Source organism: Xyrauchen texanus, chromosome 32, assembly GCF_025860055.1.
Source record: "Xyrauchen texanus isolate HMW12.3.18 chromosome 32, RBS_HiC_50CHRs, whole genome shotgun sequence".
NCBI classification, from domain to species: domain Eukaryota; kingdom Metazoa; phylum Chordata; class Actinopteri; order Cypriniformes; family Catostomidae; genus Xyrauchen; species Xyrauchen texanus.
In genome coordinates, this window is record NC_068307.1 from 2,680,001 (window position 1) to 2,696,052 (window position 16,052).

Consider the following 16,052-nt stretch of genomic DNA (forward strand, 5'->3'; position numbering starts at 1 on the left):
CTTATTTTTCAATTACTTACAGACATACAGACCTTGAACTCAAACAGACAATGTTATTGTTGATGACTCAAACTCACATCATGAACTATAATAGCATATAATAGAATAGCATCTAGCATTAATGCATCACAATGTGATTTCATTATATCAGAGATAATGTTTTACATGTTCATGGGATGCCTACACAAGCTTACCCGTTGTTTTTCTCCACTTAGAACCAACTTGAATTTCATTAAATGCACGAAAGCAGCCGGCAACATGTCTAATTATGGAACCGTTTGCTTGCGAGCGCCTCCAATGATTCATCAAATCAATTGTATGGATTAACTTGATTCTGGTTAGATCATTGACTGCGTTTCTATAGAGTTAATTAGCCTTGAAATGGCTGGGAGGTTCAAAGCTGTGTTGGGGGAGCAGACTGTTCCTTCCACAAGAATGACGATTATCATCGAAGCTGAGTTACAGGTCAGAGACCCTCGAAAGCAGGAACACTTCCTTCACGCTTCTGGACAACTCCCGGCTGTTAACATTTATAACTGTGAGCTGTTTATAGAGCCAGACGATTTCTATAAATCTATGCCAATTTGCAAATCTGGAGCATTTTTCTGCTTATTAAGTCACATGCTTAACTCCAAAACCTAACGAGCTGCTTTGCTACCTACTCCCTACATAGGCAGCTGCCTTTTACAGAGGCAAAAAGTATGTGAACCCTTTGGAATTAGCTTAAGCTAACACACAAACAATTATGATCTTTCGTGTCTTTATCAAACACATCCCGTTAAACATTCAAAGAACTGTGGAAAAAGTAAGTGAACCCCCAATAGGCTAAAGACGTCAACAAAAGCTAACTAGAGACACGAGTTGGAAAACCTGGCATCCAATTAATGAAACAAGATTGTAGGTGTGGGTTTGAGCTATTTTGACTTATAAAAAGCACTCAAACACCTTGAGTTTGCTATTCACAAAGCATCTGCTGACATTGCAAAAAAGAGATCTCAGAAGAAGACCTACGATCAAGAACTGTTGCTTTGCATAAAGATGGAAAGGGTTACAAAGTTATCTCGAAAAGCTTAGATATTCATCTGTCCACAGTGAGACAAATAGTCTTTAAATGGAGATGATTTAGCACTGTAGCTACTCTCTCTAGAAGTGGCCGTCCAGCCAAAATGACTCAAAAGGGCACACCAATGCTCAATGCGGTAAAAAAAAAAAAAGGACCCTAAAGTGACAGCTAAAGACTTGAAGGAATCACTGGAACTGGTTAACATCTCTGTTCATGAGTCTACTATATGGAAAACATTACACAGGCACGGTGTCCATGGCAGGACCCCATAAAGGAAGCCACTGGTTTCAAACAAAAGCATTGCTGCATGCCTGAAATTTGCCAAAGGTCACCTTGAAACTCAACAATGCTACTTTTGGAGTGTCCCAGTCAGAGCCTAGACCTTAACCCAATAGAGATGGGGAGGATCCCAAAGTAGGATTGACCAGTTATTAAATCCAAGGGTTTAGTTACTTTTTCCACAGCACTGTGAACATTTAATGGGATGTGTTCAATAAAAACATGCCAGACTGTAATTGCTTGTGAGTTGTTAGCTTAAGCATGTTTTGTTTTGTCTATACTTGTGACTTTAATGAAGATGAGATCACATTTTAAAACTAATAAATGCAGAAAACCAGCTAATTCCAAAGGGTTCACATACTTTTTCTTGCCACTGCAAGGTGGCATCCAAACCATCATGGAGCCTCACAAGTGACTGACTTACACGTATTAAAAATAAAAATACATGACACAAAAATTGTGTTCTGCCTGGGAGACTCGACTAGGAATTGATTTTAATAGCGTTTAATGTTAGCATGTTGCTAAGCTAATGGCGATATAATCTTATAAGCATAAAAGGACATGCGCAGCGCTAGATGCTGGAAAAACTGCAAGGCGTGGCGCAAATGTAAAAAATGTACGTCTAGTGCATGTTTAAATATAAAAACTATAGAAAAACTGTGCAGACGGACGCAAATACACGACTCATAGAATTTGGCTAAATATTAGCGCACCTATGATACCTTAAAATATGAAAACAGTGAATGTCATCCGTTGATAATGCATTTTAAAGTAAATCTGGCAGAATTGAATAGAGTTTAAGCACTGCAGGGACTGTTTGGCAAGAGAAAAGACAAATTGTATTAGCTAAATGATGTACTGTCTTTTGCTGTAATTATATATTATATAACGTGTGTGCGTAAGAGAGAGAAAAATCGAAAGGACAAACAGAAAACTAACACGAGGTCAGCCCTAGCCCACGGGAGTCATTGATGCTTAATAATGTGTTTCCGATCTAATCCACTGTGCTCAGACCACACACTTCTTCCAAAACAAGAATCTCTGGTGATCTTCTTGAATGAAGGGCTGGAGCAGACAAAAGGCACTCAAATCAAGTTCTCATCGTCTTCATAACCAGATATGACACTTCAGAATGTACTTCTATGAAGAATACCACACTCTTAGACTCACACAAGCCACGAGTCTGTGGAATAGAAAAAACTCATCCAGACCAAGACCTGCAAGTGAACTAATGAGCCCCTGTTCTTGTTCTATGAAGAGGCAGCCCTACAGACAGCAGTAAAACCACAGAGAACAAGCATAACAAGATCAGACATTTCCAGACAACGATAGAGCAAACAAGATTTTTACATTTTCTAAAGAAAATGAGAGTCATGCAGAACTCATCGCCTTGATGCTACGGTGTTGTGGGTGGTTGCCAGGGTGTTGCCAGGGTGTTGCTAGGGTGTTTCTAATTGGCCCAAGTCAAAAAAGTCTATCGGCAATCTCCATGATATGACATTCCCTAGTTGTGGCTCACAACTTTTCATAATTTTATATATATTAACAGTATACACTGATGAGCCAAAACATTATGACCACCTGCCTAATATGCTGTTGGTCCTCCATGTGCAGCCAAAAAGGGCCGACCCGCCAAGGCATGTGAACCTGTGAAGGTGTCCTGTGCTATTTGTCTATCTATCTGTCTATCTTGTTTATCTGCATCTTATCTATCATAATCATCATTATAAACATCTTAAAATCACATTATATATTTGATAAGATATCATCTGACCTCCAGTGCATCTGCTGTGAAGATTACAGCCAAATTTAAAAAAATAAAATACAGTAATTAAAAACATTACGCTGAGGGATCCGTTATTAAAGGTGAACCTCACATGCGAAAGGGTCATTCATCTTGGGAGACGGTGACCACATTTACATGCACTTATTTTGGTTTTATTTAAATTATTTGGTTAAATATTGGTTTATTCCAGGGTTTTTGCAGAAAGCATCATTCTGAAATGTAAACAAGAACACAGTTTTACTTTATTTTTAGCCGTTAAAGGGATTAAGAGAAAGCGGTGTAATGCACCCAGGTTTCTCCCGGACATTGCAGCTTATGTGGATTACATGTCAACGCATAAACAGCGTTCTTACAGGTTTCTGAAGAGTGTGCATGTGCGTGAACAGAACAGATGAACTGACATTAGGATGGATCCCAACAACAAATCAACACATAGAAAGTGGGAAAAGCACATACACTACACAGACCAATTTAACATTTCGACAACTGTCCCTCACGATCGTGCATATGCACCGGGGGAATCCCAGAGTTTTAATTATCCCCTTTTTTCCCAATTTGGAATGCCAATTCCCACTACTTAGCAGGTCCTCGTGGTGGCGCAGTTACTCACCTTAATCCAGGTGGAGGAGGACGAGTCTCAGTTGCCTCCGCTTCTGACACCTTCAATCCACACATCTGATCATGTGACTCGTTGTGCATGACACCGCGGAGACTCCGCATGTGGAGGCTCATGCTACTCGCCACGATCCACACACAACTCACCACACGCCCCATTGAGAGCGAGAACCACTAATCACGACCACGAGGAGGTTACCCCATGTGACTCTACTCTCCCTAGCAACCGGCCCAATTTGGTTGCTTAGGAGACCAGGCTGGAGTCACTCAGCACGCCCTGGATTCAAACTCGCGACTCCAGGGGTGATAGTTTTATTTACTATATTTTTTAAGGGCAACCGCCATAACCACACGTAGACTACAACATGCATTCGACAAAGATGTACAAATCGGCTTTTAGAGTTGTGTTTAGAATGAACCCTTAACCCGAAAATTACCCTTTTAATAACATTGACAGTTGCTTAAGTAAACACCACTAAATAACATAAGCTATTGTTCAATGACCTCCAACCGGAAAAGTAACTCTCGGAATAAAAACTCTCTTCCCTGGCTTGTCCAGGCATGTTTCTGTTAACAACAGCTCACCAGAAATTCACTTGCCTTAAGATTCAGAGATATAGAGCACTTTTAGGTCATCTAACAGCTGAAGCAATCCTCCCTAAACTCTTGTTTACAAAGGGCACAGAGTGCTCAAGATTTCCGGCAATATGCCTGACAGGGGGTCAATCCCGTTATGGACAGTGCAGCCAGAGGGTTGCTGTGGTCTCTGACGTTCTTAATAAACCCTTTGGATCTTCTGAAATGAGCAGCACATGCTCAGCTAACTATTACCGGATTCTGGGATTCCCTCAATTCCAGACCTGTTTGCTTTGAGTGGTCTCTTTCATGTAAATGCTCAGCAGACCATAAACAGATGATGATCATATCATTCACAGATTATCTCAAGAGGATTAATCTTCTCTTTGAGAGGTGACCTCTGTTTATCAAGGAGAAACTGGTGCGGCCCATCTGTCCACAAGTTTAAGTAAAAGTTTAATCTTTAGGGCTGCATTTGTCAAATGTAGCCAGACGTGCCCATGACATGAATAACAAGCATGAGGTATTATGTTATATAATAAGTGCTGCATCTCTGTCTGGTAAATCACAAATCCATTCGGTTTAATTTGTAGAGCTATAGCTATAGTTTTCCACATTTTATAAACATTTACATTGAAAAGCTTAGCTCATCACAAGCTTGTGAAAGAGATGACAAACTGTACCTCCTGGGGGTGCCGTCCTCGTGTGGTTTAATGACCACCACTGTGACAGGTGTGGAGGTCCGCAGCAGGTCAATCATTTGTTCATGAGTCAGTGTTCCAACAGCAACTTTGCAGATCTCTACCAGACGGCAGCCAGGCCGAAGTCCAGCCTGCCAGGCAAACCCAAACTGCTCGACGTCGGCTACCACACCTTCAAAGTTGACATGGAAGCCTAGCTGTCCGAGACCGTTTCGGCGCAGGGTCATCTCTAAAGTCTCACAGCCCCTGGTGACCATCTGAAAAAAAAAATTGCATTGGCTAGTATTACGAGTCTTTAACTAAGTTTTATAATTACTTAAAGACTTTTCAAACGTCTTCTCGTCATTTACAGTACTATACGATCACATTATATCATTAAATTAACTTCCAACAGCAAGACACGGCGACTACGGCGCAGGTTAATTAACTCGTGTCATGCAAACAAACGTTGTGGCGTCAAACGCAATAGTTTTCAGCTACCGGTACCATTGTAGGAATTCACTAATGACTGTAATGATTCATTTAATCCATGACTGAAAGTGTCCAATAACATGACATTTACCGAGATTGAGTGAGTAGTATCAAAGTCTTTCTAGCAAGTCATTCCACTGCCGGACATGTTTTGAATGGGAGGCTATTTCCAGTCATGTTAGTGCAGCTCCTATCTACTTGAATGGGGGAAAAGACTGTAATCTCCAAAACGGTTGGTAAATATTACTATTTTTCAGATCAGAAGTAAAATCTGACAACATTAGTATCATACATTGTGCTTCTTTACCGCTAATAAATGCAATGTTCCCGGCTTGTCTAGTTAATGCGCATGCGCATTCTGGAGTTGATTGACAGGCGATGTCTGTATCTAAAAGGTGATTGTCTCTTTCACCTGTAAGGCGGGACTTCCTTTCTACATCCTTTGACTGTTGGCTGCCATTGGGCAATCCAAATGTCTCCCATTCATTTTAATAATAGTGGCCCGTCTCTGCTAAATAGTCTCTGGTAGTATTTAGTTGGTCATGTGATCTAAACATGGCCGCCCCCATGAGGGGACCCTCTCCATGTAGTAATAAAACAGCTTTTATAATGTTTTACTGATATGACTGGAGTCTTCATCTCATGCGAGCACTCATGATTTTATACATATATTTTAAAATTACCAATAATTTCTTTAGGAGTAAAACATTTTAATGGGGAAAAAATTACTGATAAAAATTTTTGCACCTTAAAGAAGGCTTGGAATATAGAGTGCAAGTCGTATCAAATATTTTTACTGTGGTTTTATGGTGGTTTTGTCCTTTTTTGAGCTTGATAAATCACTATTCACTTTCATTATATATTTAGCAAAAAGCAATGGTTGCTGGGTCATGACTGAAAGAAGTAGGCCGCGAGTACAAGCGGCTGAAATTGTTTTCCTCAGAAGGGTGGCGGGCTTCTCCCTTAGAGATAGGATGAGGAGCTCAGTCATCTGTGAGGAGCTCGGAGTAGAGCCGCTGCTCCTTTGCGTCGAAAGGAGTCAGTTGAGGTGGTTTGGGCATCTGGTAAGGATGCCCCCTGGGCGCCTCCCTAGGGAGGTGTTTCAGGCACGTCCAGCTGGCAGGAGGCCTCGGGGAAGACCCAGGACTAGGTGGAGTGATTACATCTCCACACCTCGGGGTCCCCCAGTCAGAGCTGATTAATGTGGATCGGGATAGGGAAGTTTGGGGCCCACTGCTGGAGCTGCTGCCCACGCGACCCGACTTCGGATAAGCGGTTGAAGATGGATGGATGGCAAAAAGCAATGTGAAGGTTTTCACACATTCATTTTTGTCTCATGTTTGACATGGGAGAAAAAAACTCCAACATGGGGCTGGTGGTCTCATCAACAACACAGAGCAGATTTGACTTGCTTTTGATATATGAGCTTAAACCTTCCACATGCAACTCCTCCTTTATCCCAAAATAAACAGTTTTGGGATTGGAATCTGATCTTGCTTTGACGCTGTAAAGCCACTAAGAGCCCAGAGTCACAGTACTTAGCAACAACAAAAGCCATTTGAAGAGACTAAAGTGGCTAAAATGAAATACAATCCTTCCTTTTTAAGGTAGATAAGATCTATTGATCAACAACTGATATTAACGACACTTTCATGATGCCTCACCCAATGCGATGCTTCCTTAAAATCACCTGTGCTATTTCAATGAGCTAAAAGAAATGTACTGTTTTAAAATGCTTGTCAAGTACAACCTTCGTTTGAGTGAATAGCATTAAATGGCCAGTTTCGTTGTTATATCATGTAAACTGTTGCCCAAATGCTAGGTGACAGGTAGTGGTCGACCGATATTTCACCAAGGCAGTTAAATCGGCCGATATTCAGACTTGTTTAATAATCGGCATTGGTAAATTTTTCCCATTGGCCGATTTGTTTCTTGAGGGCGCTGAGAATCAGCTGCTTGCATATCAAGCGACTGACACATGTAAACAACCGTTTTGTTATTACGTACCCGCCATAACAACATAGTCTAATTTATACGGTCCACATATCAAAGCCGCGGGAGAAGCAATAGTTAACTGTAACTTTTAACTGTCATGTCTAATGATAAACGATCATATACTGTCTGCAAATATGCACATATCTTGTTTAAACAGATGTAATAAACCAACCTCACAAAACTTCTGCATCCTATGGAGCATTCATTTATTGACCTCTAAATGCTATGTATGTTAACAGTCTCTCCTCAACAGTTCACAGTAACTTTTCTAATGATAAAAGGCAAATATCAATAAATGTTCTAATATACCATTTAAAATACAACATTATTTTATTTATTTTTTTATTTGTTTTACAAAGTAACATTTTTGTGTGAAATTGAGTAAATATAGTGCTAAATAAGAGTTTATTTATTTTATGTTTAGCAATTTTATGTTTTTGTTATTAACTATATTAAATTGGGTGATATATCTGCATTGTATCTGCCAATAGGCCACCCTGCACTCTGGATATCGGCATTGTATCTGCCAATAGGCCACCCTGCACTCTGGATATCGGCATTGTTATCTGCCAATAGGCCACCCTGCACTCTGGACATCGGCATTGTATCTGCCAATAGGCCACCCTGCACTCTGGACATCGGCATTGTATCTGCCAATAGGCCACCCTGCACTCTGGACATCGGCATTGTATCTGCCAATAGGCCACCCTGCACTCTGGATATCGGCATTGTTATCTGCCAATAGGCCACCCTGCACTCTGGATATCGGCATTGTTATCTGCCAATAGGCCACCCTGCACCCTGCACTCTGGACATCGGCATTGTATCTGCCAATAGGCCACCCTGCACTCTGGATATTAGCATTGTATCTGCCAATAGGCCACCCTGCACTCTGGATATCAGCATTGTATCTGCCAATAGGCCACCCTGCACTCTGGATATCGGCATTGTATCTGCCAATAGGCCACCCTGCACTCTGGATATCGGCATTGTATCTGCCAATAGGCCACCCTGCACTCTGGATATCGGCATTGTATCTGCCAATAGGCCACCCTGCACTCTGGATATTGGCATTGTATCCACCAATAGGCCACCCTGCATTATCGGCCATTAAAAAACCCAAATCAGTTGATCACTAGTGACTATAGGCAGTAAACTATACGATGCAGTAAACAATGCATTTAAAGGTGTTTATGAGACAAGTAAAGAGTTAAAGAAGGCATTTCTCAAGAGAGAAAACTGAGCACACATGCTGACTGGGTCCATCACATTAGTCCATAGTAATACTCTCAAAACAGCATGTACACCCATTAAACCCTCCACAACACTGTAAAAAGACCAGTCTGCAGGTCTGGCCCAAGACTGGGTGGCAATAAAGCAGAAGGTGGAAATAATATTGTGTTACTGATGCGTTTGTTTGATGGAAGATACAGTTTCACCGTTTTACTGTCTTCTTTTGGGTATATTGTATGAATTCACCCAATGTTGATACAAGGAATCAAATGCAGATACCTCTGTAGACACTTCTGGAAGGTTTAAGGTACACAAAGGTAATCTGCTCTAACACTTTTACCTTTGAAATGCTAATCCAATAACCTTTGACCCCGCATTGCAATCGTAGACACTCTGAAGAGAAACATGAGAAGAGAATCCTGTATACCAACACTACATGCTTCACAGTAAAACGGAAAGCTGGCCAGAGCTTCAGAATTTGCTCAAATAATTATTGTTTTCTTAACAGGTTTCCCAAACATTTCACGTCTTCCATTAGCCTTGCATTGACTTTTGGAGGGTTTAAATGTGCAGATATGTGAAGCTTATAATTTTATAAAAGCATTTATATTTGATTTGAGCTGTAAAGTTTTTAAAATATGGCTTTTATGATCGTTTTAGGGCTTTATCGTCATGGCATACATGAATATACCTTTACACAGATGCAGTTAGTAAGTGATTTTATCACACTAAAATCAAGTAAACACATTGTTTACGTCTGGTGGCTGTACTCACTTTTGAAGTGAGTATTTTAACGTTTACAGATTGACCCCATTCACTTGCATTGTAAGTGTCGCACTGTAACCCAGATTTTTGTCATTTTTGTCAGATTTGCATAGACTTTTGGGTTTTCATAGAATTAACAGATCTGTGTCATGTGGGGGGTGTATAGTGTTTTTAGTGGATTTTGCCAATACCGATAACTACGGTGGTGGGAAAGGAAGATAACCGATAAATCGGCCGATAGTTTTAAAATAATTTATTACAATTTTAGAAAATGTTATTAGTCTTTCATTACTATGACGTGCACAGACACAGGCTACAAGAGTCCAAAGTAGACAGAGTAAAATGAATAAATACAAAATAAAAAAAATCATAATAAAAATCGCAGATACACTTTTTTGTTCAACCAAAATCCCAGTAATAAACACAAAAAAATTATTTGGTGCATAAGGCGTGACTTTAAAACATAAACAATCCCGAAACACACCAGGGACTCTTATTATATAATGACGAAATGATGAAAAAACTATCGGCAACTATCGAAACAGTTTTTACCGATAACCGATAGTTCCAAAAAAGCAACAATCGGCACCGATTGATTGGTAAAAACGATCTATAAGTCTACATCTAGCACACACACAGGCTACAAGAGTCCAAAGTCAATAAAATCCCAAATGCAGTTTATTGTTCAACCAAAATCCAAATAATAACCAGAAAAATTTGGTGATTTGGTGCATAACACAGGACTTCTAACTATAAACAAGCCTGAAACACACAATGCACGTTTTGTTTTTTTTTAATGACAGAGACTTGATTTCTGCCGATAACTGAGTTCCAAAAAGCAACTATCGGCACCGATTAATTGGCAAAACCGATTTATGGGTCTACCTCTGACAGTGACTGCATATTAAACTGGGATAGAAGTATTTTAACACTAAACAAATGTACTCATACCTCTAATCGCTGTGTGATCTCTCGCACTTCCTCTGGGCATCCATCCTGCACGGAGAACACCACGCAGTCACCGCGCTCATAAAAAAGCTTCACCCTTCCCACCATAGAGGAAGAGCTCCAACCAATCACGTCCCTGCAGTAACAGTTGAAAACCACTTCCTTGGAAGCCTCCTCAATGAGCGCCACAAACTCTCGGGAGACAGCCAGCAAACAACCGATATCAGTAGACTGGCTGCTGTCCTGGGCGACCACAGACCACGTGATGGCCCCCGTACTATGCAGATGAGCGTTGATCCGTGGCCGGCTACGTTCTTTCTTCTTGGCTCCCAGACTGATGAAGCTGAACTTTGCCCCCGTGGGGTCCACAGGCGTGGCACTGGCCAGGTTTTCTGCCAGGTCTTTGAGGTATTCCTGGCGGGTACGAGTCGCCATGGCCCGGAACTTCTCCGACTTGTGAGCCGCGTTTTCGCCGTTGATCACTTTGGCCAACAGGAAGTCTCGGAACACGGCAGACTTTGGGAACATCACTCCCTTTGGTATAGGAGGACCAAACGCAGGCACATCTTTGGATCTGGCAACTGCAACACTATTGAATAATAAAGACATATACAGTACGTGAATAAGTATCTTGTTAATCCTTTTCACAAAAACAGATCTTTGCTGTGTTCCTAGAATTTATATTACGGATCATTACTTTTTCAACTGCTTACATAAATAGTATAGAAAAACTGAACCAAAGAGCAAAATGGCCATTATAACAGAAATATACCCAAATTAATGAGAACTGAATAAAATAGAGTTGAGAGCTTGTTAAATAGAATCACATCAAATTGGGAAATCGGTTGGGTTCCTATTGGACTGGACAGAAATGTGTTTAATATATCTGATCCATTTTCTAGGGGGAGAAAGACCCTAAATTTTAAGTGCAATCTGCTATAGGTTAATATAGTCCAATTAGAGGAGTTTAGCTTATAGATGGCTCTAAAGCTAATAGACTTGGACTAAAAGTCACAAAACTTTAATTGTGACTTAATTGGGTTTTTAAACAATTACCATTCTGCAATTCCTCACAGTCAGATTCACACAGACGGATGTTTTACTCCTGACCGTAACTCCTTAAAACCTATGGACCTGCCGGAGGGCGCTATATTGCAAAGTCAGGCATATGTGGTATCGTTTGAACGTGTAGAATCTGAACTTTTCTTAGAATACCATCATAACCAACATAAAACAACAAAATAGGGCCTGAACTCATCCAGGTCGCAAATAAGTGCTACCTAGAGGTACTGTGGTAGAAATATGAATTAAATGAATATAAAAGTCTTTCAAATAGCACTTAAATGGAGTCATTTAAGTCATATATCAAACAAAAACTCTCATTCTCAGGAAAGTTACGACACAATTTATTTTGATGCCCTTAAACCACATTTGAAAGATTTTCAAAAGAATCATAAAGTGAAAGAATGTCATAAAGTGACTTTCTGTAAGACATCAAAGTCTCTTATGTGCCAATCACTGCAGCTGTAATCCCCAAGTATCTAAAAACATCATATCTGATTTTACCTTGGGCAGTTTTCTACAAAACGAGAAAACTTCATGTCTGTGAGCTGGCTTGGTTTAATAATAATCCAATGTTATATCTTAGATGTCTAGAACATAAATGCAGTCCAGCAGGAAAGCATGGTAAACAAATCTTGTTATCGACTATTGGTGATAAAATGTTTCATATCATCGCAAAAGGGAGGATATCAGCTCTCTAATGACACCTAGATTGAGCTTCTAGTCCACTCAGAGGCCGAGATATTCAATGAAACAATAAGGGTGATGCATGAACTGAAAATTAGACTGAATGTCTATGGACGAGCTCATCTGCGAGGGTTAAAATGCGTTAGAGCGCCACCTACATTACAGATTGGCATTTTGTGACAGAAGGTGATAGAGAAAAACAATTCTAGTACTTGCTGCCAACTAGTGGAATAAAATAAGACTTTTTAAAGGGAGATGGAGTGAACAGAACCAGAATTACATGGACAAAATTTAATTTGGGGGGGGTTTGTGAAAAATGAGGCTAGTTTTTTACAATTTGCCCACAATATATGTGAATGGCGAGCTCTTAAATTTGAGTGTGAACATTTTTAAGGATGCAGCCCAAAAATGCACCATAGTTTAAGTATCAATTAAAGTTAAATATCTGTAATGCCTAGCAAGGTTGGATGCATGTGGCCCCTGTGAGGAAAATAAATGGCAAGGTTTTTCCGTTTAACTTCAACTCTGACGTCAATTCTGAAATCTCAAAGGGGTGAGGCTGGCTATTATCCATTTCGACAAGTTCCAACTTGCCTCAGCTCTCTGCAATGTTACACTGAACAAGCTTAAGAGGTACACACGGAGTAAATAAGACTGGAAATTGAATTCACTTCGGTCTTATCCTTTAATAGTGCCGTCACCATTGTCCAAACTATCCCATCATGCACCTTACTGGAGAACAGAAGGGGCTAGGTGAAGAGTTTGTGTATATAGCTTCCCCTACCTGTAACACACTTGCTCCGTGCAGGGGTTGTGGACTTTAACGATGATGAACACATGCTGAAAATGAGATCGTATGTTTTGAGGTGTAAATGGAAATGCTCCTGGCTCTTGGAAAATGATGGTGACGATGTCGTTCCCAATGTGCCTCTTCCTCAGTAGCTGGATAGAGGAAACATAATAAATAATAGGAAGCAAGTTATTATGGGCCAAATTCATTGAATAAAACATGTTACAGTTCTGTCATCTAACCAAAAATCACATGTAGATGTTGGGAGGGTATGCATTACCAATGTTTGTTGGAAACGGTCAAGTATGGCATTTATCAAAACACATTTGCCACTTTTGCACAATCGCGCCAGTGCAAGCCAGGGCTAAATAGCCCTGCAGCATTGCCCTAAAACCCACCCTTAATACACCGCCCTGGTGCCAACGTCACACACCCCTGACCATTTCACAACCAAAGGAAAGCTCAAGCTGAAGTATCATGTTATCTAGTTATCTAGAATATCATTATTATCTAATGTAAACATGTAAGACATGATGAAGCCCTGGACGTGACAGTGGGAACACAAGTGGCCCTGGCACGCACTGGCATGCCCTCATTTGGCACAACAGTGGAAACATGGCTAATGAGTGCTTTTTAAAAGTCAGATTTCAGACGGACTAAAGAAATAATTTGTCTTATTTTTAAATGTCATGAAAACGCTTAGTCCGGCTGTAAAATCGAACAAACAGATCTAGATAATGCAACTGAGGTTCGGCTTCGGTCCAGCATATACACGCCAATCAAACCACAAATGGCCTTGGCGTTGAGCGCATGATAAACGTGATAAATCAGCCTCTGGAAGATGGTAAATGGTCTGCACTTATATAGCGCCTTTTTAAGCCTTATCAGTATTCAAAGCGATTTACACTGTGACTCATTCACACACACACATTCATACACCAATGATGGCAGAGCTGTATGTAAGGTGCTAGCCTGCCATTGGGAGCAACTTGGGGTTCAGTGTCTTGCCCAAGGACACTTCGGCATGTGGAGTCGTGTGGGCCGGGATTTGAACCACCAACTCTGCAATTAGTGGCCAACCCGCTCTACCAACTGAGCCACAGCCACCCCTAAGCTCTTCCAGTGGATGGTCTTCAAAAGGGAATAGGGCAGATGGATGATCACTTCCGAATGGAACGCACCCTGTATCATGGTGAACGCTAGAAAGGTTCATTTTTGGACGGATCAACAAAATCTGTAAGCCATTCACATTATAATAAAAATAATTAAAGTTTTGACCAACACAAAATAGGTATCGTTTGAAAGCTTAGAAGCTCTACTTTCCAATGCATGTTGGCATTATGAGCAAAGCTGAACAAGTGCTTTGAAATTTGCAGACAAATCAGAAGTGCTCCGTTTTTATAATTTATTATAAAACTGTACATATTATTGGAATCAGTAAAAACATCAAACTCACCAAATAACTGTGTGTCATTGTGTTGGGTCATTACATCTTAAGTGGTCCAATACAGGTTGCTTGACCATTTTAAATTTTTTTAGCGATTACGTCCATGTATTGGTATTGCAAAACCACCCGTTTTTGTTACTTGTTTTTTCCACTTTTAGGGTCAATTTATAACGAGAAGTGTTCAAGTCTCAATCTTAATATTTGTCAGGGGGTACCCTAGGTAAGTGTAGTGTGCATACAGATCATTTCAAGTTTGAGATTTCACTCTCTTCTATTTTTTATGGGGGCGTGAGAGAGTGCAATTCTTTAAAATTCCTCTCACTTTCGGGTTGAAAATCTCTGGTGGGGGACTGGTTAAACATGCCTTTTTCAGCAGATACACTCGTGTTATTTTTTGGTGCAAACTGATAAGAAAGCCTTTGACAGAAACATGAGTAAATGAAAATGACTAGCTGCAGTCTTCTGTGAATCCCTCTATGTGAAAAGGAGTACAGAACTGAACGCCCAAGATGCGGAGTTCTTGAACAGTTTATATTCCAAGATTATCCCTTTCAGACCATGATCCAATCAAGAGAAAAATATAAATCCCACAAATCCGCCAAATAAAGATTCACGGGCTCCTTTACTTCCCATTCTGTAAAAGCAGCTTTCCTTTAAAAGCACAGAACTCAATTTCTTTATCTGACTGAGCTCCATCTACGCATGAGGATTTCACAAGTCATTGAGGAAAGCTGTTACGGTGTTAAAATCAATCTGCCGAGGACTCTATTAGGATTGTTTCACCCATTGAAAAGTGCAGCTGAGAAAGAAAATAAATCCTTTAACAATTTGCTTTACCAAATACATTAGAACAGCCATTCTTAAAGGCATACGCATTTTTCATGAACTATCCTTGATGTGTCTTACTCCATTACTTAAGACATAGAATCTGCCTTGTTTGGGCAACTGGAAAGGGAGCTTTGTTTTGATGAGATGGGGCATTCAGACAGTTGTCATGACGACTTGGCCTGTCCACTCAAGTGTTTACAATTAGCTGGATGCAGGACAATTGGTCTGGACTCTGTGAGGTCTATAGAAGTACAGATCAAGACCACGCACTTGAACAGAGCACTGACAGGGATTAAAAGAGTTCACAGTGGTTATACAGAGGCTTGATTAACTGATCAGACCGCCTTGAATCCCATTTGCACAGGTGCTTGCTAAAGTGTGCATCATCCAGCAAGAATAGAGGCGTATCTGGGACTATCTGAAGGTTTTCTACTGAAAAATTTTTTATGATGGGACCCAAGCAATATCTACCTTTATAGGAATAGTTCACCTATAAAATACCCCCAAAAGTTCATGCTGCTCCTTTCCATTAATGAAAGCATGCAATGATAAACACTCAAGCTCCAAAAAAGCATCATTCAAGTTTTTTTTAAGCCATATGAAAATGTTGCAATGGTTACAATCAGTGTCAAAATGAACTTTTCCAATAAAAGGAATAATCCGGGGAGGTTACAGTGATGCACTTGCATTGGAAGTGAATAGGGCCAATTTTTGGAGGGGTTAAAGGCAGAAATTTGAAGCATATACAGTTATAAAAGCATTTTTGGATTAAAACTTGTGTATTATTTGAGCAAGTTTTGGGTGGT

At 40.3% G+C, this 16,052-nt stretch overlaps 1 protein-coding gene across 3 annotated transcripts in view; it reads right to left on the reverse strand.

Moving 5' to 3' along the window:
* sipa1l2 (signal-induced proliferation-associated 1 like 2) overlaps positions 1 to 16,052 on the reverse strand; it is a 125,352-nt gene that overhangs the window by 39,536 nt on the left and 69,764 nt on the right. For all 3 annotated transcript variants that reach the window (XM_052101158.1, XM_052101157.1, XM_052101156.1), the window contains exons 7-9: positions 12,966 to 13,123; positions 10,436 to 11,021; positions 5,003 to 5,277 (exon numbers count right to left, since the gene is read on the reverse strand). In XM_052101158.1, the coding sequence (XP_051957118.1) occupies positions 5,003 to 5,277; positions 10,436 to 11,021; positions 12,966 to 13,123 (1,019 nt within the window). The remainder of the gene's footprint in view (positions 1 to 5,002; positions 5,278 to 10,435; positions 11,022 to 12,965; positions 13,124 to 16,052) is intronic.